This window comes from Hemitrygon akajei, chromosome 22, assembly GCF_048418815.1.
Source record: "Hemitrygon akajei chromosome 22, sHemAka1.3, whole genome shotgun sequence".
NCBI lineage: Eukaryota > Metazoa > Chordata > Chondrichthyes > Myliobatiformes > Dasyatidae > Hemitrygon > Hemitrygon akajei.
Window position 1 is genome coordinate 28,303,364 of NC_133145.1, and position 26,507 is coordinate 28,329,870.

The 26,507-nt window shown below is 38.2% G+C and overlaps 1 protein-coding gene across 1 annotated transcript in view; it reads right to left on the minus strand.

Annotated features, from left to right (window-relative positions):
- Positions 1-26,507, minus strand: part of LOC140714577 (ras-related protein Rab-40B) — a 60,909-nt gene that overhangs the window by 20,130 nt on the left and 14,272 nt on the right. The window contains exon 2 of the mRNA XM_073025889.1: positions 8,973-9,033. Coding sequence (XP_072881990.1) covers positions 8,973-9,033 — 61 coding nt within the window. The remainder of the gene's footprint in view (positions 1-8,972; positions 9,034-26,507) is intronic.

Here is a 26,507-nt window from a genome sequence, read left to right on the forward strand (position 1 = left end):
CCATCTCAAGAAGTGCCCACATAGAGGGGAAGGCCAAAGTTTATAACACCAAAATCAAGTAAAACCATAAGGAATTCAGGATTCCCACTGACTATTTGGAGAACCCTACCTAAAACTATTCCATTTGGGAATACCAGGTCATGTCTGGTGCAATGATTGTCCAGTCACCAAAAATGGTAAGCCAAGAAGCAGTGTATGCTCCAACCTGCATCTGTGACTGGATCTGAAGCCACAGTAAGGTTTGTTGCTCATGAGAAACAGATTTTACCTTATTGAAAGGTCTAAAGATTTAATCATAATTTAGGTCACAAGTAAAAAGACTAAGACTTGATTTTTGAAATACAAACTATTGTTCATTGCTAAAGTAATAGCTTGCACTTTTTAAAGTTTGTTTAATATCTACACAAAATGACAGTGTATGCTTTAACATTAATTGTATAGCTTTATAAAGGGAATTGGGAATAAGTCTTTTTAATACCTTTAAAACTGAAAGTTAAGTGCTATTGCTGACTCATGAGCTTAACTTTGTGAAGACTTGTCAGGTGTGTTAAAATAAATGAATCTTAGCATCTAAAAGAACTATAGGGAATATGATAAACATGTACCTTTTGTGTTTGGTAAGAACAGTAATCATAAACAAAGCAGTGCCATACAAGCAGGACAGATACAACAGTAAATGAGTAACAAGACTCCAGAATGCAGGATTAATAAAAGTATAAAATGCTTTAAAGAAATTATAATACGATTAAGTATACTTAAAATAATTTTAAGAGGAAATCATATTTAACAAACAGGATATATAATGGGGAACCCATACAGATAAAATGTCTGATTTTCCAAAGGTATCACACTTATAATTACACACAGCACAAAACAAAATATTACTACAAATAATTTAGCAAAATACAACTCAAAGTGCATGTGAAATGCACAGCAAAGGTAAACAGTTCCCTGGCCAAGTGTCCAGAACTTGATGGTGGCAGGGTATTCATTAGTCTCACATCTTGAGGGAAGAAGCTGTTACCCAGTCAGGCAGTTCTAGTCTCTGATGCTCCTGTACCTCCTGCCTGATATTAGTGGGTCCAAGAGATTATTGGGTTCCTCACCAATGCATCAGGCCCTTTGCCTACAATGTTCCTAGCAAATTTCACAAATGGAGGGAGGGAGACCGCGGTGATCCTCTCAGCAGTTTTACCATTCTCTATCGGGACTTGTGATCAGATGTCTTGCAGCTTCCGTACCACACAATGATGCAGCCAGACAGGACACTCTCAATGGTACTCCTGTAGAATGTTGTTGGAATGAGGGCAGGGAACTTTACATGCCTCAGTCTTTTTAGAAAGTGTAGATGCTCCTGTCCCTCCTTGACTAATGAGCAGCTGATGTGCATCCAGGTTAAATCATCCATTATTATGTACATACCAAGGAATTTTGTGCTTTTTGCTCTCTCCACAGCAAAGCCACTGACGCGCAATGAAGAGTGGCCAACCAGTGCCTTCCTGAAGTCCACAATCATCGCTTTTTGTCTTGCCTACCTTGAGACTCAGGTCAGAGATGCCATGCAGAAAATTGTTACAATTATTGAGGACTCACAGGGTTGGAGGCAGCATATTTAGACAAGAACTGCACATTACAGGAAAAATTGTTTACAACTATTCTCAGCCAGAGGCAGGTTTGCCAATAGTCTCGTATTATATAGGATACCTGTATCTGAAAGGAACATTGTCTGTTCCTTAGATACACAGTACCAATTTTCCTGTAAAAACAACAGAGATTATGTATGCCTTAGGACAGGAATCTCCAAGACATGCACAGCGCCTGGAAAGGAGTAAGCAGTGACATCCATCCCTGATTTCCCCAAACTTCTGTGCCAGGTGGTGATTACAGTCTACCCAAAACCATACCTAGGTTCTTAGAGCCCACCCAATACTGGGCTCAGGTTTCATGTCAAAGTAGGCTTTTTTTTTTAAAAGCACAGGATATAGGTATGACAAGGTACAATATTTCTAGCTTCCATAATCCCCTTGCTTAATGGTATTGATCTATGTTACATAAAAAGGTTGGGAACCCCTGTTGTAGACAGTCACAAGCCTTGTTGATTGGCTCCATGTAAAATGAAGGAATGGTTGACTGCACTGGATAGAACAAAGACTGAGTCAAATACCATACAGCTTTGGCACTGAACTCGTGCTACAGAACTCATATCACTGTACAAATTCTTCTTAATGGCTGCAACGCCCTCTACAGTATCTGAATATGAAGAAAATGATTTAGGTTTGTCCTATCTATAAAGAACAGAAAAAATTCAATCCAGCTTCATCAACCTACTTTCAATCATTGCAAAGTGGTTATAGATGTTACTAATGAAGCATCAGTAGCTTGTTCAAAGCTCTATTTGAGTTCTGAAGAACCATTCAGTACCATATACAACAGGGCAGCACTGATGACTGAACTTATTTAACTATTTTGCTTTCCAAAGATGCTGGCTGACCTGAATACTTCCAGCTTTTTTTTTGTTTTATATGAGACACTACAGTTCTGGTCCACACGTGGACATAAGAAATAAATTCCAGAGGTGAGATGAGATGTACAAATGTGGCATCAAGGATCCTGACTAACATTAAATTAATGGGAATCAAGTGCTAAAATCCTCAACTCACTGGAGTTACACATCTGAAAAGAAAATGGCTCCTGGCGTCCAATGTCTTCAGGTGCTTTGCCTGTGACCATCCACCCATCCATCCATCATTAGGGTAAGGGTGAGGATGTAACGTGAGATTATGCAGAATTGAGCTGAACTTACCATTACTCAGTGAATTAAATAGCTCAGCTACATGATGATAACGGTGACTCGATTAATAAATGGCAAGTAAAGTGTTACGAACCCCGTAACTGGGTGTCTTACCAGCAAAGAAAGAAGTGTCCGTTGGAGTCTGGTGATACTATTTTCAACAATATTTATTAGCAAAAATATACAAAATAATATCAATGCGAATATACAGAGAATATCCGTAAGCAATGCTAAACCTAAAAGTGCAGGTATAATAATAATCACTAATGAAACAAGCTCTATCGTTGTCTAGGGGATAATGAATTGTCAGATGGAAATATAAAGTTCAGTTCAGTTCATGCAGGCTGCGGTAGTTGTTGGTTGCTGTGTTGCAATTGTGAGAGGGGGAGAGAGAGAACATGCGAACAGTGATAGCTATTATCTTGCCAACCTTCCTTTACGATTTTTATCCGTCGCTGCGTTGTTGTTGTGGTCATTCATGTATGACCCCTCCGTTCTTTAGCTAGACCATTCTTCCGTGGTGGACTCGTCACCCAGGCAAGGGTGGACACACACACAAGCCCCCACCGTCTCGCTACAAAACACTGTGTGTTAAAATTTACCGACCCTTCGTTCGGTCTCCGGTCTCCCACCCTGTCTCGTGGGGGTTCTGATGCTCACTAGCGTTTCTCCTGGTGCGTCTGAGGGGTGTTACCCCAGACCCCACTTTTATCCCCACTCACGGGGTCTCAGGTGTCAATCAGGTTGGGATGATGTAACCCATCAAACCAGCCCACTCTGGTTGCCCCGAGGGGTTTCAATGAATAGAACAATACCAAGTAAACAATCCTTCTCCAAAAGACAATAGCAGTAATCAATGGTTCTGCTCCGCTTTTGTTAGTAAGAGACATTCCACTTTGTGTATCTCTGAGCTGTCTCTCTCCCTCATTAACTTTCATGAGCTGTTATCAATAACAACTGCCCTGGCAGCTTTCCTGTGTCTCTCTCACTTCCTTGATAACAGCATCGGAATAGTAGCGATTTGCGATTCTCCAAAAGGGGAGGGGGCATGGGTGACTCTGCACCCTTCTGCCCATCAGAGTTGTTCATCCTTCATAACAAAAGTATAACACACAATGAGTGACAGTCAATAAAAATGCTTGATATTCAAAGCATTATTGCCACTATCTTCATGATAAAAAGACTAAGAACAAAATATTGAGAAAATTTGTCTTTGCTTAAGATGTGCCACAGATAACAGAGGTAAAAATGTCAAGGGATCTGGAGAATAATATACAGCAAAGGATGAATACTTCCAGTATTGGAGGCAGTGACCAGCACACCAAAATCTATGGTCACTGTTTTTCCACACGGCAAACTGCCTGATAAATTAATCTTACTGGAGACACAACAGACTGCAGATGCTGTCATATGGAACAGCAAATAACTTGAAGGAATTCCTGTCCTGATGCAGGGTTTCAACATGAAATGTTGGTAATTCCTTTCTCACCACAGATATTGTTTAACTCTGAGTTCTTCAGAGTCGTTTGTTGATTCAGATTTGTCAAGAGAATATTTATTAGTCAACCACCAACAAACCTTGAGGGAACCAATTGTGGAAGCTAGCCAAAGATTCCGTGAAATAGGGTCTGGAAACACCAAGTCACTTTATTCATTTGGGCATACATGTACTGAAGAAAACAAACAGAATTACTACTGTAATACTCTGGTTCATATTTTTACTGTTATGCTGTATGTATTTCGTTTAGCAGTTCTGTAAGAGCTGTCTGTTCTATCAGTCTGTCTGGGTTATTGGTGAAGATAAGGAATGATGAGGAATGTGTGCCATCCAATTAGAATGGTAGCATTAGGGAGAGGTTTTCTTGGTGAGGGACACTAAGGTTGGATTTTCTTCCCCAGGTTCGACGGCAGATGGAGAAAGAATGCTGGGGAGAACTGGTTGTAGGGTACAACCCGGTGAGAGATTCGCTTGTTCGAGATAGATTGCAAGTGATGTTCGGAAAGGGGTGTGTGTTTTCATGCTGACTGAGGGCCCAGCGCACGAGTAACAGTGAAGTTCAAGATGAGCTTCAACTTGTGCACATTTGACTATTTAATTAAAATGGGCTCTTTTCTTTTTCTTCACTAAGCCTTTAGTTATAATTAAGATTCATAAATATTCCTTCAATCGTAAGCAGTGTACTGTCAGTTATTTTATGGCACTAATTTGTAACAGAGTAGCAAATTACACAGCATCCACACAAACTGGGGGTGGGGCAGAAGAGCTGTCTCAAAGTCTCACGAGTTTGGTTGGACCGGAGAGCGTTTTCCCTAGATTTATGCAGCCAAGGAAACCTGGAGATTTCACTACCTTCTGTTCTTTTAAACTGTATATTGAATATGCACATCAGGCTTTGCAATAGCCATGATGTTGACAGCAATAACCTCTCACTGATTCCAGAATGCCTTGTCATTTGCTTTTCTTCTGGAGTTGTTAAACATCAACAGCATCTTAAAAGAGAGATTACTGCTGTGAACACTTCTGATTACTTGTAGGTCTGGAGAATTTACCCATCATGATTTGGAGTGCAAATTTGAAAGTTATGATATTTCATTGTAGAATTGAATCCTGTTTTTCATAGATACCTCTTAATCAAGTTGCAATAGGATTTTCAGGATCACATTTTAGAGACCATTAATTTGAAAGTGTTGTTTACATGGCTAGATAGCACTTTAGTGTGTACGTACTTTCCGGAATTGCAAGAGGTACAGAAAATACAAATAGAAAATGCCTTTAATACTCAGCAGATCAAGGTACGTTGTGAAGAAGAAAACACGAGTTTCGTTTCAACAGAACTGGGATATGTTTTAATAAAACAAATCCTAAAATTGCAGAGATTCCAAATCCGATTTATTTACCACATGTACATCAAAATATACAGCCAAATGTGTTGTTTGCTCAACAACCAACACACCCAAGGATGTGCTCGGGGGCAAACCTTTAGTGTTATCACTCATTCCAGTTCCGACATAATATGGCCACTATGCTCAAAAGAACACAAGAAGGTACAAAACAACTGCAAAACAAGCTCCTTTCCTCCTTCGTAACCATGCACACACCAGGACAGTCCTCCAACCACAGCAGAAAACCAGGACAGATGAATGATTTATACAGTGGTGCTACTGGCTGGAAGATTACAAAAAATCTCATGTTTTTTGGAATTTCAGGGAGAAACCTGAAGACCTATAATCAATAATTCAGAAACAGCTTCTTCCCTTCCGCCATCAACATTCTTGAACAATCCTTGAAGGCCACTTGTTATAGATTTTCTTCTGCTTTTTTCCACAATATATAGTAAATTGTAATGATGCTGCAGACAACAAGTTTCCACTTCATTTAAGTCAGTGACGATAAATCTAATTTTGATTATACTTACACACAGGCTAGGGCAAGGATTAGTGAAGACTTTAGTGTATTGAAAGATCATAGATTAAAATTTTCTGAATGGTTTAAAACATTAATGCCAAGGAAGTCATATGATGTGTATGTTTGGCATTTTCCAAGTGGAATTCAAATTACTTAGAAGGTTTGCTCAAAGTTTGAGAATAAAAATGAGCTGTATATCTATCCTGTGAATCAAATGATCCTAATGGTGACATCAAGGGATATTTTGACATTAATTCTGAATGTTGCAACTTTTTGCTCTGTTTGTGTGATTAAAATTCTGGTGTTTTGGTTAATTGGAATTCTCTTTACAGAGTTTTACATAGATTTGGTTTCCAAGACACAATTATTAAAACTATACAGACACTATATGACAATCCTACTGCTAGGATTAAAATCAACGGATATTTATCAAATAGTCTTACCCTAGAAAGGGGCACGAGACAGGGTTGTGCATGGTCACCTACTCTTCGTGTTATATCTGGAACCATTAGCTCAATACATCAGACAAAATGAAGATATCAGGGGAATTACTATTAAAGGGACAGGGCATAAATTGGCTTGTTATGCAGATGACATTTTGATCTATCTAGGGCAACCAACATACTCTTTACCTAAATTGATGCAATCCTTTGAACAATATGGTCAATTATCAGGATACAAGATCAACACAGATAAAACCCAATTACTTTCATATTACTATAGCCCACCAAGAGAAATTGAAAGTCGATACCCCTGGGCATGGCACACAGAGTCTTTCAAATATTTGGGCATCATTATGCCAAAAGATTTGGCAAAATTATTAGAATGTAATTATCAGCCTTTATATAAAAAAATTAAGGAAGATGTGGCAAGATGGAGCCTGATTCCTTTTTTCAGTCTCAGTTCAAGGATTGAGTCTATTAAAATGAATATACTGCCCAGACTGTTATATCTCTTTCAGACCCTACCAATAGAGATTAATCAAAATCAATTCAATAAATGGAATAAGATGCTATCAAGGTATATTTGGCAGGGTAAAAGGCCTAGAGTTTGTTTCAAAACTTTGCAATTAGCAAAGGAAAAGGGGGGGGGGGGCGGAATGGGGCTTGCCTTCTCTTAGAGATTATTATTTTGCAGCACAGTTGAGATCTGTGATATGTTGGTGCAACCCATCATATGACACTCAATGGAAAAACATTGAGGAGCGGGTACTTCCCATCCCCATACAAGCAATTTTGGCTGATAACAACGTGCAAAGGTACATAAATACTATTGATAACCCATGGGTGAAATTGACTCTTAAAATATGGAAAACTACTATAAAAGAATATAATCTAGAGGGAGATATTGCAATTCTTAAATGGTGTGCATATGACTCTGATTTTACACCAAATAAATTGGATGCTAGATTTAAGGACTGGACAGCTAAAGAAATAACAGTTCTTTGCAACATAATGAAAGAAGGAACATTGTTCAGTTTTGAAATGCTTAAAGAGAAACACTTATTAGAAAAACAAGACTTTTTAAATCGATATTTACAGATATGACAATATGTTAATAAGATGCTTAAAAATGTAACCAAGGCAAATACATGCTTGATAGAGCTCTTTAGAAAAGCATATAATTCAGATAATGGTAGTAGAATCATTTCAAGCATGTATAAGGGGTTGTCAAATCTTAAAACACATTCGACTTCATACATTAAAACAAAATGGGAGAAGGAAGGAGGGATAATTATATCTGAGGAAGAATGGACAACAATATGGAGATATCAATGGAAGTGTACCAGTTCACAGAAATGGAGGGAGCTTGGATGGAAAAACTTGATAAGATATTTTATTACACCCTCTCAGAAATCCCATTATGATAGTAACCTCCCTGTTTGCTGGAGAAATTGTGGAAATCAAAATGCAAAACATTATCATATTTTTTGGGACTGCCCTGTTATCAAAAACTATTGGAGAGGGATACACAATGCCCTACAAGACATCTTTAAATGTGAAATACCCTTGGAGAGTAAGACCATATATTTTGGATATGTACCTCAAGAATGGTTGAAAAGAGATAAATATTTAATGAATATACTGTTGGTGGCTGGTAAAAAGACTCTTACTAGGAAATTGTTATCACAGGAGAGCCCAACTTTAAATATATGGATGGAAATTACAGTGGACATTTACAAAATGGAGAAGATAACAGCATCTGTTAATCATAAGCTGGAACAATTTGATTCATACTGGGAAAAATGGTTTAACTACATAATGCCTCATAGGCCTGATTTTATTCTCACAAATCAATGAATCTGTTGTTAAAAAAAATCACTCCCTACTTGTACATAGTTCTTTCCTTTTGTTTTTCCTTTCCACTCTTTTCTATAAGTGTATACCTCAGATAAATACTTTGTGGAGATTTGTGATATATATGTACAATGTCTGAAATACATCTTATGGAAATGGTTGTTTGATGATGAACTTCAATAAAAAAATAAATAATAATTAAAAAAAAAATAAAATTCTGGTCTGCAGAATGCTCCACCACCTTTAAGGCTTTTCTGGTTTATAGAGTTTTACAATGTGGCAATATTTGAGGTCTGGAAGATTTTCTATGCTAAAAATGCCACTTCCTAAAACAGTCACTTTTTCTATAATGTTTGGAAACCTCTTCTTTACACTTCTACAGTATAGGACCGATCAATGAATGTGAGCATTGATTCGCTCACTGAAGATGATAAATGCAACAATTAGCTTCTGTCCTTCACAGTTAAAATGCACTTACCAGAGTTGTAATTTCACCCGCCGTCCATCTAAGAGAATAGTTGTCGTCTTGTAATCAATGCCTGTCAGAAAAAAATACAAATGTTATGAGAAGAACAATTAACTCAGATGAATTAATCAATAAAGAAACAGGAGCTCTTTGCCACAAGCATAACCATGCTAGGATTTTTTTTTGCCAGTCACTAATTTCAGTCAGGGTTGTTTTGTAAGATTGGAAGTGAGGAGACGGGAAGGTGACATTGGGGAAGGACACCTGTGTAGCAATCAGTGTGGCTGTTTCTTGAAGGACAGAGGGTTAGATAGTGTCTAATAAATGCTTCATGAAAGCTTCTTTGTTTCCATGTTCCCAAAAGCCCTGTGGAGGTTCCCTTTTGGATAAGAAATGTCACATTATTAGAGTACAGATCTTGTTTTCATTGTACTGCCAGTACGAAGACCAAAGCGGTCAATCAAAATCAGAGTTTTTCCCACAGCTGATATTTCGGTGTTTTTGTATGTAATCTGTGGTTGGAACAGCGCTAATGCATCAGATCTCCACAGCATTTTAATTGCTGTGCAAGCAATTTTAGGAGAGAGCCCCTTTCAAACTCAAATCTCAATGCAATAAATGCAAATTCACTGTCAGCACTGTTATTGTTGAATGAATCACAAGTGATGAGTCTGCGGTCAGGAGCAGGATAGGACTCCTGGTTGAGTGGTGCCACAACAACAACCTCTTATTCAAGATCAGTAAAAAGAACTGATTGATGACTTCAGGAAGGAGGAGGAGGATGGAGATACACAGTCCACATTGATGGATCGACAATGGTGAAGGTCAACAGCTTTAATTTTCTGGAAGTTAACATGTCAGAGGATCTGTCCTGGGTGTAGCAGATACAGTGGCATGCAAAAGTTTGGGCACCTCTGTTCAAAACTTCTGTTACTGTGAATAGCTAAGTGAGTAGAAGATGAACTGATCTCCAAACGTCATAAAGTAAAGATGAAACATTCTTTTCAACATTTTAAGCAAGATTAGTGTATTATCTTTGTTTTGTACAACTTTAGAATGTGTAAAAAAAAAAGGAGCACCACGCAAAAGTTTGGGCACCCCAAGAGATTTGAGCTCTCAGATAACTTTTACCAAGGTCTCAGACCTTAATTAGCTTGTTAGGGCTATGGCTTGTTCACAACCATCGTTAGGAAAGGCCAGGTGATGCAAATTTCTTTTCCAATATTTTTATTAGTTTCTACTTAGAAGAATAAAGTACAAGAAAATGTATACAAAGGGTCAAAAGAGATTTTAAAACTACCAATTACATTATATCTGTTCATAATAACAATCTCATTACCCTGTATTCATGCAAGATAATCAATAGTTATATTGAAATATATTAATTTATTACAAATAAAAAGAATCTAACCCCTACCAAGACTGAAGTTGTTCATTGAGAAAAGGTGGTAAAATACCTTCTCATATAATAAAAATTAATAATAGCCAACATCTGAGTTTAAACAAATTGAAGGTTTTGAAAATAATTCAAAAAAGGTCCCCACAATGTTTTAAAGTCTTGACAAGATTCAGAAATTGAACAACCAATCTTCTCTAAATCTAAACATGACATAACATTGCATAACCATTGAGCACGAGTAGGAGGAAAAACATCTTTTCATTTAAACAAAAGCATCCTCCTAGGTATAAGAGAGCTAAAGGCCAAAAAGTGATGCAAATTTCAAAGCTTTATAAATACCCTGACTCCTCAAAACATGTCCCAACAATCAACAGCCATGGGCTCCTTCCTCCAAGCAGCTGCCTAGCACTCTGAAAATTAAATTAAATGATGCCCACAAAGCAGGAGAAGGCTACAAGAAGATAGCAAAGCGTTTTCAGGTAGCCGTTTCCTCAATTCGTAACGTAATTAAGAAATGGCAGTTAACAGGAACGGTCGAGCTCAAGTTGAAGTCTGGAAGACCAAGAAAACTTTCCAAGAGAACTGTTCATAGGATTGCTAGAAAGGCAAATCAAAACCCCTGTTTGACTGCAAAAGACCTTCAGGAAGATCTAGCAGACTCTGGAGTGGTGGTGTACTGTTCTACTGTGCAGTGACACCTGCACAAATATGACCTTCATGGAAGAGTCAACAACAGAAGAGAACATTTCTTGTGTCCTCACCACAAAATTCAGCACCAGAAGTTTGCAAAGGAACATCTAAACAAGCCTAATGCATTTTGGAAACAAGTCCTGTGGACTGATGAAGTTAAAACAGAACTTATTGGTCACAATGAGCAAAGGTATGTTTGGAGAAAAAAGGGTGCAGAATTTCATGAAAAGAACACCTCTTCAACTGTTAAGCACAGGGGTGGATCGATCATGCTTTGGGCTTGTGTTGCAGCCAGTGGCACGGGGAACATTTCACTGGGGTAGAGGGAAGAATGAACTCAATTAAATAGTCGGCCATCCTTATCTGCGAGTTCCACATGCGCGAATTCAACCGTGAATCGAGAAAACCCGAAAGTGCTCTTTCAACGCTTGTTGTTCGATTCTTCAATGGAACGAAGCCTCCATGTCACCCGAAGGATAACAACATGCCTCCAATCACTACAAGATTTGTTTGACGATGCAAAAGAGACAGTTTCCTGTAACAATGTTTCTAACTAAAGCATCTGCAATCCTGAAGTCTTGATGTTCAACTCTTGAAGATCCTCAGCCCTCAACCTCCACAGTTCCTGACTTTAGCATTATTGAGCCTCCTCCAAAGTGTTCTTATTCCCTAAAAAAGACAGTGTAACAACTACTGTACAGGTATTACAAGTTTTACTCGTCATTTGATCATTGTTCGCCTCGCGTCTCGTTCGTTCGCTGCTTATGTTGAGCGAGGGAAATGTACAGTTTTTTTTCTTGTCAAAATATTTCCTAAACATTACAGTATAACAACTATTTACATAGCATTTACATTGTATTAGGTATTATAAGTAATCTAGAGATGATTTAAAGTATATGGGAGGACGTGTAAATACTATGTCTTTTTATATAAGGGACTTGAGCATCCGCGTTTTTTGGTATCTGCAGGGGGTCCCGGAACCAAACCCTCGCGGATAAGGAGGGCGAACTGTACCAGCAAATTCTGGAAGCAAACATTACACCATCTGTAAAAAAGCTGAAGATGAAAAGAGGATGGCTTCTACAACAGGAACAATGATCCTAAACACACCTCAAAATACACAATGGACTACCTTAGGAGGCGCAAGTTGAATGTTTTGCCATAGTCCTCACAGTCTCCCGACTTAAACATAATTGAAAATCTGTGGATAGACCTCAAAAGAGCAGTGCATGCAAGACAGCCCAAGAATCTCACAGAACTAGAAGCCTTTTGCAAGGAAGAATGGGCGAAAATCCCCCAAACAAGAATTGAAAGACTCTTAGCTGGCTACAGAAAGCATTTACATGCTGTGTTACTTGCCAAAGGGGGTGTTACTAAGTACTGACCATGCAGGGTGCCCAAACTTTTGCTTCGGACCCTTTTCCTTTTTTGTTATTTAGAAACTGTAAAAGATGGAAATAAATTTTAACTGGGGTGCCCAAACTTTTGCATGCCACTGTATATGCAATCACGTGGAAGGTGTACCAGAGTTTTACTTATTTTAAGGTAAAAGTGGTTCAGCTTGTCATTCAAACACTCTAACAAACTTCTACAGGCGTAATATTAAAAGTATCCTGACTATTTATATCATGGTCTGGCAACAGACATTACATCCTTCCCCATAATAAAAACTATCTACATGAGGCACTGCCTCAAGAAGGGAACATCTATCATCAAAGATCAATGAAAGACCACACCAACTTGGACATTCAATCAGTGTGCAAAAGACAACAAACTCTGCAAATGCAAAAAGTAAGAAATATTAATAGGTCATAATAAATGAATAATCAATAAATATTGAGAACACCAAATAAGGGGTCCTTGAAAGCTAGTCAACCCCAGAACAAATTTTCCCTTGCAGCCGCTGTGGCCGGGTCTGCCTGTCCCATACTGGCCTCGTCTGCCACCAGTGAGCCTGCAGCAGACATGGGCAACCCTCTTCCTAAATCTTCGTTTGCGAAGCCAAACCATGCGTGTGTGTGAAACAACACACACAAAATGCTGGTGGAACGCAGCAGGCCAGGCAGCATCTATAGGAAGAAACACAGTCGATGTCTCGGCCCGAAATGTCGACTGTGCTTCTTCCTATAGATGCTGCCTGGCCTGCTGCGTGTAGGTAGGTGGGTAGGTGTTCCCACAACCAATGTACATTTCAATGATAGGGCAAGTGAAGTTAAGTGATCTCCTTTGATCCCCTTGAGCCTGATGGTTGAGAAGTAATAACTGTTCCTGAACCTGCTGGTGAGAGTCCCAAGGCTCCTGTACCTTCTTCCTGATGGCAGCAGTGAGAAGAAAGTATGTCCTGAGTGATAGAGGTCCTGATGATGGATGCTGCTTTCCTGCAACAGTGTTAATGTAGATGTACTCAATGGTGGGGAGGGCTTAACCTGTGACAGACTGGGCCGCATCCACTACCTTTTGTTGGATTTTCTGTTCAAGGGCATTTGTGTTTTCAAAGCAAGCTGTGAAGCAGCCAGTCAATATACTCTCCACTACAGGGCACAGGATGGGACCCCTGAAATAATAACACCAAGGAATTTAAAGTTGTTGACCCTCTCCACGTCTGATCCTCCAATGAGAACTGGCTCATGGAATTCTGGTTTCCTTCTCTTGAAGTCAATAATCAGCTTCTTGGTCTTACTGACATTAAATAACAGGCTGTTGCTATTGCATCACTCAGCCAGATTTTCAATCTCTCTCCTAAATGCTGATTCATCACCAGCTTTGATACAGCCTAAGACAGTGGTGTCATCAGCAAACTTGAATATGGCATTGGAGATGGGCTAAGCCACAGAGTCATTGGTGTAAAGTGAGTAGCGGGCTAAGCACACAGCCTTGCGGTACAACTATGCTGACGGAGATAGTGGAGAAGATGCTGTCGCCAATCCAAACTGACAGGGGTCTGCAAGTGAGGAATTTGAAGAATCATCATCTGATTTACTAACAAAGTTCAGAAATAAGAACAGAAGTGTTGGAATTCAGGAGTTATTAAATCTTAAGTATATACCAGCCATAATTCAAATGAGAACCAGTCTTCAATTCTTAATGTAAATTACAAACAGTTATCAGTTTAAAATTAAAAGAGCTTTGTAAACAAACAGTGCTGTCTGCAGAGTACTGGTCCACAGCAGGTGGTCGTTCAGGAGATGCATACGCAGCAACCAAATGTAAAGCATTCGAGATATGTTAATTGGCCTACATTAAACTAGACAACACTGGTTAAAAGACGAGAAAATCTGCAGGTTCTGGAAATCCACAAAATGCTGGAGAAACTCAGCAGGCCAGGCAGCATCTATGAAAAAGCGTAAGCAGTCGACATTTCGGGATGAGACTTGAAATGCCAACTGTTTACTCTTTTCTGTAGATGTTGCCTGGCAACACTGGTTAAACTATTTTGCTCCGTTGTAACTGAGATCAATGAAGCCTCCAGACCAGATTGATATTGTCACTTAGTAAATCAAACATCCCATAGGTATACTTACTTGTTTTGTTTATCAATAATTGGAATATTTATGTACCAGCAAGTCAGCCCTCACAACACCAATCTTTTGGCCTGAGTTCTCTTTTTTTTAAAAAAAGCTTTAGAATATTCCTGCGAACTACTTTGTTCTTGTAAAGGTGTTTTAACATTCAGCAGTGTCTTGTCAGTTACAATATGCCCTCCACAGTAAATACATAACTTACAGGAGCCTTTCATCAGATACAAATATTGAAGTAAACAATTTAGGATATTACAGGAATTGAAATTGTACTGAATCACCTGCTGTTTCCTTATTTCTGAAGAATCCTAGGTTCTGAAACTCTACTGGGAAGATAAGATCTCCAGGAGAATTCCTGTTCAGTCATGATGAATTAAAACCCCTTTATATCAACCCAGTTTAATGCCTCTCAAGCAACTCTGTTCATAGTCACAACAATCATCTCGGGGAACCCCAGCATTATTTAGGGATATTTCATGTTCATAATATAAGAATTCATGGAAAATGGGGCTAGTTTCATGCAATCGAAATATTATGATTACGCATATTAATATTTTGTATTACAGTGGCAAGTTTACAATCTTAGCTCCAATAAAAGTCATCTTATGCTATTCTGTTGTTTTTATTTGGCATATGTTTAAGTGCTACACTGGCAGAGATCATCAACAGACAACATGTCTAACTTCACAGCAAGAAATACTGCATCAGCAGGATAGCCAGAAAAGGGGAACATTTGGTATAACAGCACTGTTGGTGACACGTTCCTCAGTATTGTTATTTACTTAAAACATGATTTTTAATAATGACAGATTTAGTTAAGATCAATTACTATGAAAATTAAGGATATAAAAGCAAAAAGTAGGGATTTATTTTGCTTGAAAATCCAGAATAGTTTGCCATAGTGCTTAAGCAGTATAATTAGCATTCAGGATTAAAATAATACACATTTTGATTTTTAATCTTTTTAAAAATTTAAACATTTAAGTTAAAATTCACAAACTTCTGAAGCTTGTTCTCTTAATGATGGCATTCTGAAGGGGATGTGGAATTTTACTGCGACATTCACTGAGAAGAGGGAATGCAGGCCTTGACAGTCGAATTGATGTGTGGTACGGCTGGTGGTGTAAGGTGCAGGGTGATTGAGTAATTGGTGGGTTGTGGCATTAAACGAGACTCATCATCTGGAAGAAAAGAGGGGTAGTGTAAATGAAGAAGTGATTCGTGCGAGACACTTAGATGAGCCAAGATGAAATTAAAGGCAACTTACCAGAATTAGCTCCCTAAGCTATAAAACTGGTTGTCCAAGTACTACTCTCTTACTTTATAGACCAGTCCACTTGTATTTGTAGGAACTTACTGCCCATTACACTGCTGGTGCTTAGGGCAGCAATGAAGGTTCCTCAATCTCATTGAGATGCAGAAGGATTTGTCATTGTGGTTTTTATAATAGTTTTGTTTTACCAGTCAGGGTCGTCAGCCCTGAGCTGAACCCCCAACCCTACAGGACCAGTGGACCACTTCAGTTTGGCCTCTTCCTTTTAACCTGTTTGGCATAGGTGGTAAGAATCAAAGTATAAAGCCCTAATCCCAGCCAGCATTGCCCTCCGCATCACTGGGGCATGCAAGCCTCCAAAACACGACAAGTTGTGGTCTTCTTGGAGGATTTGTGAGAAAAACTTTGCAAAATCATAGGGATTGACCTCACTGTTTCTGAATCTGGTGTTTATTCTGAAAAATGAGTGATATTTGCTCTATTTGCTTCTTATTGTGACTCATTATGAAATGCAGACATGTACTTTGTCAAGAAGGATGGTGCAAATCCAGTTGTTAGGAAGGAGGTTAGCCCTGCAGGTCATGCCACAGAATTAGCAACTGTTTGGGTGGAGCACAGAAGCAGCAAGTGCAGAAACTTTGGTAGGAAATGTTTACAGGCCCCTGAATAATAGTAGAAATGTAGTGTATGGTATTAATGAGGAAATCAGAGGTGCTTAAATCTGTGTATTGCGGTAACTATGGGAGACTTTAATCTAATATAGATCGGATAAATCAAAGTCATATTAACAATATGGAGGATGAATCCCTGAAACGCATACAAAGTGGATTTCTAGATCATAATATTAAGGAATTAGTACTGTGAAGTGGAAGGTTAGTAACATAATTTTAATAGTGTCCCGAGGAAAGAGTGCCCTTAAAATAATGGAAATTTACATTGCTTGTAAACCTTTTCAAAACACAGCCTCAAAAGAAGGTAATGTTTATAAACCTTCCACAGTATGAATCTGTGAGTGCTGCTCATCACACAGCATATTTTATTGACATTTGGTATAGACTTTTTCCTGATGTAGAACAGCATCTTTTCACTTAGCAGTTAATTCCACATATTTTATTTCCCAAATCACATAGAGTAAGTGTTGAATCAGTCAAGTGAACACCACTCTCTGTAGCCTCTTACAACAGTGCTGATGATCGGTTTCTAAGTAAATGAGCATTCATCACATATTCCCCCCCCCTCCCCCGTATTCTCCTACCTTCATGCATCTAGGAAAATTCAAGTGTGTCACCACAAGGCTTGATATTCATATATCAATGGAATGGAATAATAAAGCTGGACTGAACCCTAATTTTGTAATACAGGTGTTCCCCCTCCCTTTACAAAGGTAGAGCATTCCTATGAAACCTTTCTTAAGCCAAAATGGTGTAAAGGGAAGAACCATTAATTTATATGTGAAAATTTTTCTTAAAAGTGAAAGTCCTCTTTGTAATGCGAAAACAGGTTACTCATGTAGATCTTTTGTGAAGGCGAAGCAGCGTAAAGCGAGCATTCGTAAAGCGGAGGACACCTGTACCTCATAATACTACAAACTTCTGGTCTCATTACATGACGTTGTATACGTAAATTGTAATATACACAACTAGTTCTTTTAACCCTTTACATTGTTACACAGATATTGTTCCTTATATTTGATCATCCAATGGAATTGTTTGCTTTAATAGCTTCAACATGAGTCAAGAGCATGGGAAAGGATGCCAGCTAGTTCAGAAATTATAAGCAGAAACAATATTGGGTAATTCAAAAGATTTAGACGAAGTATTTATTTGGAATATATTAATCACTATTACACAGATACAAGAGATTTTGCATATGTTGGAAATCTTGAGCAACACACACAAAATGCTGAAGGAGCTCAGCATTTGTCATAAATTAATTCTGACAAAGATCATTGACCTGTAACATTAAACACACGTTTCTCTGTCTATTGTTTCTGCCTGAACTGCAGATTATTTCAATCACTTTCTGAGTCTCATCCCTAATTTACAGGATCTACTGAATTGTATCTTTTACTTGAAAGGAGACTGGTCAGGATTCAAATTTCAGAAACAAGGTATACTAAAAATAAGATTGTGATAATGCTCCTGACATCAAGATGCCAATCCCTTTCTAATTGTAAACTATTGGCCAAGATTTTTATATAGTACTGTTCAAAGATTAAATTGGTGTACAAGAAATAACGTGACTAAAAAGTCATTCCAACTTGGAATGGGATTGTCATATACCCAGTGAAGTTTAAAGATTTCCAACAAATAAGGTCAGATCATTGTTATTCTGTACACAAAATTAGTCCATGGCAAGACTGCACCCTTTCTAGCACAATAGAATTTTGTTATAGATTAACCTTTATTGTTGAAAACTGAAAATCAAGCTAAACATACACCTACTGTAATTTCCCTTCACTCTGCGGATAAATCTAACTAAAACAATATTGGCAAGTTTGCTATTGCTGATTATGGATGCAAAAAAATATGCCTTTTTAATCAAGCATTAAATCTACACTTCAGTTTGTTATTTAATTTGTGATTTGTACAATTTTGCTAACAGAGCTTTTAAAAATAAATTATCTATTCACTTACATAATAATTATACTTTATAAACTTATGCCTGATGTATTCTTGGTAGGAGCTGCTTAGCAAAACCTTTATGCTACAACAAGAGTTATCCCATACATACACCAGGTGCTGTAACTTCATTAGTTTCCCACACCTTCTTAAAGCAGACACTCTTCATAATTATAAGTGGATGTTCATCTGGTTCAATTCACTACAAAAATTATAATTTTAAACAAAATTCAGCTCCATATACATTACAGTGAAAGAGATCCCGAGATGGTCTGTTCTTTCCCAACTGCCAGGATCTAGAATATCGCAGATTGGTCCTCAAGAGGAAGGGTGAGCAACCAACAGACATAGTACACATTCTTACCAATGACATTAGTAAGAAAAGGGATGAGGTCCTGAAGAGCAAATAAAAGGAGCTAGGTAGGAAGATAAAAAACAGATTCAGTATATGGTTCCATACGTTTTTGTCATTACAGAGATATGGCTGTTACAAGGGTAGGAATGGCAGCTGGATGTTCCAGGGAATAAATATTTCAAAAGTAACAGGGAGGGAGGTAAACAAGGTCCGGGAGTGAGATTGTTAAATCAGGGATAGTATCACAGCTCTTGGAAGGGAGGACATCATGGAAGGATTGTCTACTGATTTTCAGGGACAGTTACCACAACACCTCGACCTTCAGCACAAGCTTGGACAGTGAAAGGAGCAGATGGTATGGAAAAATATTTAATCAAGGGAGGGAAAATTATGATCTACTTGGCAGGAACCCGGGAGTGTAAATTGGGAAAAGATGCACTCAGAGAAATGTGGAGGTTGTTTAGGGTTGGATAGGTCTGTGCCATTGAGGCAAGGAAAGGGTGGTAGGGTGAATAAAACATCTCGTCAAAAGGAAGAAAGTTTACTTAAGCTTTACTTAGGAAGGATCAGATAGGGCATTTGAGAGGAAGAAGGTTATAAGAAGGGACTTAGCTAGAAGGGGACTTGTCAAGGCCTTGGCAAACAGGATTAAGGAAAATCCCAAGGTGTTCTACATGTACATCAAAAATAGGAGGATGATTAGAGTGAGGATAGGACCAATCAGGGATAAAAGAGAAAACTTGCATCTGGAGACAGTAGAGGTAGAGGAGGTCCTTAATGAATACCTTGCTGCAGTATTCGTCAGTAAAAGGGACCTTGATGAATCAGAGAACAGCATGGAACAGGTTAACACGCTGGAACATGTGACACTAAGCAAGATGTTGTGCTTGGAACTTTTGTAAGAAAGAGATTAGGATAGACAAATCCCCAGGGCCAGATGGGATATACTCCAGATTACTATGGGAAGTAAGGGAAGAAAATGTTGCCCCTTTGCTGATCTTTGTGGCTGACTGGCCACAGGAGTAGTACTAAAAAATTGGAGGGTGGCAAATGCTATTCCTTTGTTCGAAAGAGGTAACAGGGATGTTGGGAATTATAGACCGGCAAGACTTGTCAGTGGTGGGCAAACTATTGGAGAGGACTCTTAGAGACAGGATTTACAAGCATTTGGAGAAGCACAATTTCTTATGGATAGTCAATATGGCTTTGTGAGGGGCAGGTCGTGCCTCATAAGCTTGATTGCATTCTTTGAGGAAGTGGCAATGCAGATTGATTAAGGTAGAGCAGTGACTGTGATGTACACTCAGTGGCCACTTTATTAGCTAAACCCAAATACCTGCTCATTAATGCAAATATCTAATGAACCAACCCTGTGGTGCAATTCAATGCATAAAAACATGCTAGCATGGCTAACAGGTTCAATTGTGTTGTGGACAATTTTCTAGGAATTCAACCCCTCAGTAAATTGGAGGGCACACTAAACTAAAATTACAAGGAAACCCAGAATTTCAGTTTTGGCATCAGCACCTTATTTTAAGGAACTCCAAGTTTAAGAAACTTTTATGTTGTTTACTCCTTGATTTTCTTTATCCACGTCTCCAACTGATAAAAGACAAAGCCACGAAAGAAACAATAAATAGACAATAGTTAGCTATCAAAAGAAAACTGAGACTCTCTGATTACTGTAAAATAAACTTAAACTCTGCAAGCAGTAATTGTTCTGTCAAGGTTTTCGGAATAGCTGGTCATACCTGCTCAGATACTACAGAGGGTGTGTAACAGATAAAGGGAAAGGAGAGAGGGGGAGGAGTTGAGCATGGAAAGAGGGAGGAAGGAAAAGTATCAATACTAACAATCTAAAATTGAATTGAGTACTTGCTACTGAAATGGAAATATTTTTGCTCTATGCAGTATCATTACCAGATACCCCTTTTGCAGTCCTGGAACCATGTCTTAAGAATTGAATCTTCAGCTCACCCTGAGCTAAATGACTTCAAGTCTCTTTATCTCCAAAAGTCAGCAAAAAAAATACTAGATTATAGGACTTTGCATCAATACACTGCTGGCTCGCTACTGCCCTCCACACAAGTTGAGTTTACTTTGGAAATGATCCTTTGAGTGTATACAATTATGAACGAGCAGAATCCTTCCCAGTGAGGAACAAGAAACCTTTCTGTAACAAGATGTGTACACTACATTTCTTTTACTGTATATTTGAAACACCATTCTGCCAAGCTAGAGTAAATGCTAGCACTCAATGCTGAGTGCAGAAAGCTCAGGCATTAGGCTGCCTTCTGCTGTAATATTCTTTTGGAACCCAAGCTTGCAATTGTTATATTGTCATGTTTGCTAACTAATTGAATACAGCTAAAATAGCCTTGAATAAATAGTCAGTCATGGATGTAATGATCAATAAGGACTTAACTATCATGTCCACTTCTGACCATTGGCAATAAAATAGGTACAGAGGCAAGTTAATGACAGATTGTTGATGCATATCCAAACAACTTAAAAGGTTCCATTTTTTTTAAATGGAAGAAATTTTTTTTTTTGATTCAGTGTTTTTTTTCACTTTCAGTGCTGCTATTTTGGTTAAATGTTCTCACTTAAGACATGATCTCTCAGCTGCTAGTACTGGAAAGAAAGCAAACTGCCAAATTGCGCATTTTCTATTGCAACTCCACATGGCTGATATCAACTGAGCAAACCCAGCTGAATTAGGAGCTCAGGAAATGTCTGTAAATGGGTTGGCAGATAAATTGTTTATGAAATGGAGTGACACAATTGTGTAACTTTATAATGAAGGCTTTCTGGCTATCAGTTTGGATATGGACTCTGAAATAAACAACATAAGGAGTTTTGCACCAGGGTGTCAAGCATTCTTTTCTATTTATATCTTTTATTGACGTGATGTCATAAGTATTTATAACTTTTTTTGCTGCTCTAGAGCTGCCAGTACTTTGGTACTGCATGAATATTGTTTTATTAGTAGCTGTATAATCTTGTAACATCAATAAATTGGGGTAAAGAAACTACAGGAAAAATTAATGACTTTTCTTTTGGAAGAGCAGGTTAGATGACAGAGGTTAGATTGCAAATGAGACTATAAATATAATTAAGAGGATTAATGCCCTTACTAAAATAGTAATGAAAGTTAAAACTTGCTACTGGATTAGTAACTGAGACTGGAATTAGAATTCCACCAGAGGAGTTGTGGAATTTCATTTGCTAAGAAAATAAACAATCTAGAATGAAACCATATTATAACTGTGACTGTGTGCTGATATGACTGTTGTAAAAACCCAATTCAGAGCCACACAAAGGAAACGGTAAATCAAGGATGCCAGACTCCCACTAAGTGGTTATGCCATTGCAGAAAAATGCCTTATTACACAGGAATTTCATCATGTAATGTGGGTAGCTGGCATTACTGTCATCTGGAGTTGTCAGGCATGGTGGTGGCTAAGGATACATTTCATCAGGTTGTACTGGTACTTGTCCGAAGTGATTGGTTTGGAATAGATATACCCTCTGGATATCTATAAAGTACTGCAACATAGAACAGTGCAACACAGTAAACTCCTTTCAGCCCACAATGTTGTGCCGACTCCAAAATCAAACTAACGCTTCCCTCCCGTACAGCACTCCATTTTTCTTTCATCCATATGGCTACCTAAGAGTCTCTTAAATATCCCTAACATATATATACACAATCAGCCATGGTAGCACATTCCACGCACCCGCTTCTTTCTGTCTGTAAATTAAAAAAACAACTACCTCTGACACCCACCCATTACTTTCCTTCAATCACCTTAAAATGTTGTCCTCTTGTTTTAGCTATTTGCACCCTGGGAAAAGATGCTACTGTCCCCTCAATCTATGTTTCATATCACTTTGTACAACTCTATCAAGTCAACTTTCATCCTCCTTCATGCCAAAGAAAAAAAGCCTAGCTTGCTCACCCTTTCTTCATAAGACATGCTCTCTAATTCAGGCAGCATCCTGGTAAATCTCCTCTGTACCCTCTCTAAAGCTTCTACTTCCTATATTGAGGCAACCAATTTTACCTTTCAGCTCTTAAACTCAATCCTCTAACTAATGAAAGGCATGTGCCTTCTTAACCACCCTTTCAAATTTCACAGCAACTTTGAAGGATCTATAGACATGGAACCCAAGATCCCTCTGTGCATTCTCACTAACAAGCATTCTGCTATTAACCCTGTTCTCTGCCTTAAAGTTTGACCTTCCAAAGTGTATCACTTCACACTTTTCAAGTTGAACTCCATTTGCCACTTCTCAGCTAATCCTATCAGTGTAACATTGTAACCCACAAAAACCTTCACTGAAACCTTCATTTCATCTGCAAACTTGCTAACCAGCACTTCCACTTCCTCATCCAAATCATTAAAAACAAATCAAAGAGCAGGGGTCCCAGAACAGATCCCAGCAGAACACTGAACTCCAGGCAGAATACACTCCACCTACTACCACCCTCTGCCTTCTGTGGGCAAGCCAGTTCCAAATCCGCACAGCCAAATTTCCCTGGATCCCATTTCTTCCAACTTTTCTGAATTAGGATAACATGAAGAACCTCATCAAAAGCCTTACTGAAATCCAAGTACATTCATTAGCCACTCCTGTGCCTAAAAGGTGGCCACTGAATATATGTTTGTGGTCTTCTGCAGCTCTAGCCCATCCATTTCAAGGTACAAGGAGTTGTGCATTCAGAAACTCATATTCCCCATATTAAATCCCATATTACAAGTGCAGATACGTTCCCACAAGATTCCTCTGAATAGAAATACATCATTGGTATACAGTCTACAGGCAATGAATCCAGATTGTAATGTAGACAAAGGAGAAATGTTGTTGTTTTAATTAAGTAGAAATGCATATTCTACTATTTACCAAGTATTATTGTATAATTGCCTAGACATTTTCTAAGCCTATATGTCCCCATGCTGACAGCAGGCAGCCTGTGATTGCTATCCGTGGTCAACTGGTTCAATTCTCCAAATATTGTGTTTATTTAATTCTTTTCCCACTTAAGTAAATCAGCAAGAGCAGATTTTTAATCTGTACCTCAATTTTTTTGCATTTTCTGTACAGGTGAGTGCCTACTGACTGAACTGATGCAACACATGGGTGCATTGTATTTGTTTTGTTTGTGAAATGTTGAGGATTCAAATGGAGAAAAATAAAGTATTCAAAAGTGGTAGGCAGGTTACGTTTAAAAATATTCCCATCTGTAACCAAGTGCACATAATGGTTCTATATAGTTATCCCACTGGTGCACAGCTAATCTAGCACAGTCAATATTATACTTTAATTTAAAAGACTACTATTAATAAATTTAAATTTAAAATAAAGTACATAAAATTACTGATTTGTTCATCAGTCTTAAATTCTCAGTGAAATATAGTCATTTCCAATGACACATTTTCTGCCTTTATTAATATCAATAGCAAACTTATTGGGCAAATGCAGTCAAAATTGCATCTAGGAGTGCTTTAAAAAACTTAACATTTGTTTACTTAAATTTAATGATAAATAAAACAACTTGAATGGCACCCCAGGAAATAATAATGACTCAAGGCAAACAAGAGAAAATCTGCAGATGCTGTAAATCCAAGAAACACACAAAATGCAGGTGGAACTCAGCAGGCCAGGCAACATCTAAAAGAGTCCTGCTGAAGGGTTTCAGCCTGAAATGGCAACTATACTCTTTTCCTAGATGCTGCCTGGCCTGCTGATTTCCTCTAGCATTTTGTGCTAATGACTAAATGTTTTGCTTTACATTGTCACCATCTGATAGTGTACTGGAAGTAGCAATAGAAGAGAAATAACACACAGCACCACATAACTAAGGTCAAAGTTTACAGCAAAAGAAAATAGTTTCTCAAGCTACCACCTTGTTCAATTGCAGAGATACATTTGCAGACCCTGAAGGCATAGTATCCAAGTTTTAACTTAAATCTGACCCTAATTAAAATACATTGGAGGCCTTCATGCATTAAGAGCAACTTATCTACAGCCTGTATGAACTTGCATTGGGTGACTGGCAGGATGCATTTGTTAACTCCTTCAGACTGCAGGCGTTTTCTGCTAACTGGGAACTTGGTTCTTGGCCACATTTCTGATTTGCAACAGTTTGGGTTAAAAAAGGTTTGAAGAAATGGAATGCCACCATAACTAGGGGAAGACCTGTAAATTGAGATTACTTTGAAGTTTGCAATAATTTTAATTTGGGAATTTTATTGCTGAATGTAAAATGATCATTTCAATTTTCTAATTTGATATCCTCATAGAATTTCCACAGGAATATTTAAATTAAATTGTTATACTGAGTAGGGAGTATTTCCATTACATCCATGCACAAACTAAAATACTCCTCAAAACTAAAGTGAATTTGATGAGATTTTTCAATTACTTACTGATAACTTTGCTGAATCATTTTTAAACAAATGCCAAAAATTCAAAATAGTTCTGTATGAGCATGTGCATTTTGACATTTTATTTTGAGGTATAATAGCTAATAGATTTTTTTTTTAAAAAAGACTGCCATGAGTTTTGAGAAAATGTGATAGTCCTAAATATTTAACAACCTTCATCACAAAACTACACATGATGTGCGAATATTTCATTCTACATGACTTGAAATATTATTCATTGATAATTAAAAAATTAGACCTTGCAAAACAAATTTTAGCAGAGATAATGACTTAAACATACAATGGTGCGATGGAGTTTGATGCTGATAGACTTCCCAGGATGCACTGGGACACATTACCATCTGATGTTTCCGGTCTTTCAACATCAGATACTCTCGTCTAGGCGACCCAGCCAGGGTTGATCATGTCCCGGCTTGTGTCTCTGCAGCAAGTTCCCAGGTCTCAGATGTGTCTCGCATCTCTTGATCCATAGCCAACTGGAGGCTCATTCAGCAGCCGCTGTGATGATGCTGACAGCAATCCCCATAATGCCAAAGAGAGATTAGTTTCTGCACAGCGAGCATCCGGCAAAATCTCTACACCCCACCTCTACAGGCTTTCCATCCCTGTCTCTGGCAGTGCTCTACCAGCTCTGGTTATCTGACATTCAAAGACTCCTCAATCTTGTCTTCTCAAGGATCTGTTAGTTCTACTACAACCACCTGCTTTGAGGCTTCTGACAGAATGACCATGTCAGTTCTATGATTTTCACTTTATTAAATTAACAGGCAGCATAAGAGTTCAAAGTAAAGGAAGTTGTAATAGCACAAAGATTTTCATGACACACAATAGTTACTCAATTACTGACTTTTACAACTGTTAATTAATTTACTAAACTACGATGATCTTTTGGCCACAAAATTCATAGCATTCCTCCTTTCTTTTTGTGGAGACCACCCTACCATGAGCTGCTGAAAGGCACACTTAAAGCTGCGGAGGAGCTCATTAACCAAAGTTTATATTGCTTACTTACTCCAGACTCTCTATCTACGAATGCAAAAATTACTTGGATGAAGCAACCAGAAACAGGCTCAAAAATAACAACTGGCTCTGAATATTTTTAAACTCAGTTATGTAATCCCAGCATGGTTGCATCCGTTTTGAAACGTTTGTGCTATTTTTACTATTACATTCCGGACAGCATCAACTTCCTCATGGCAAACAGCTTTATCATTTAAACATATTTGCATCTTCGTCTTA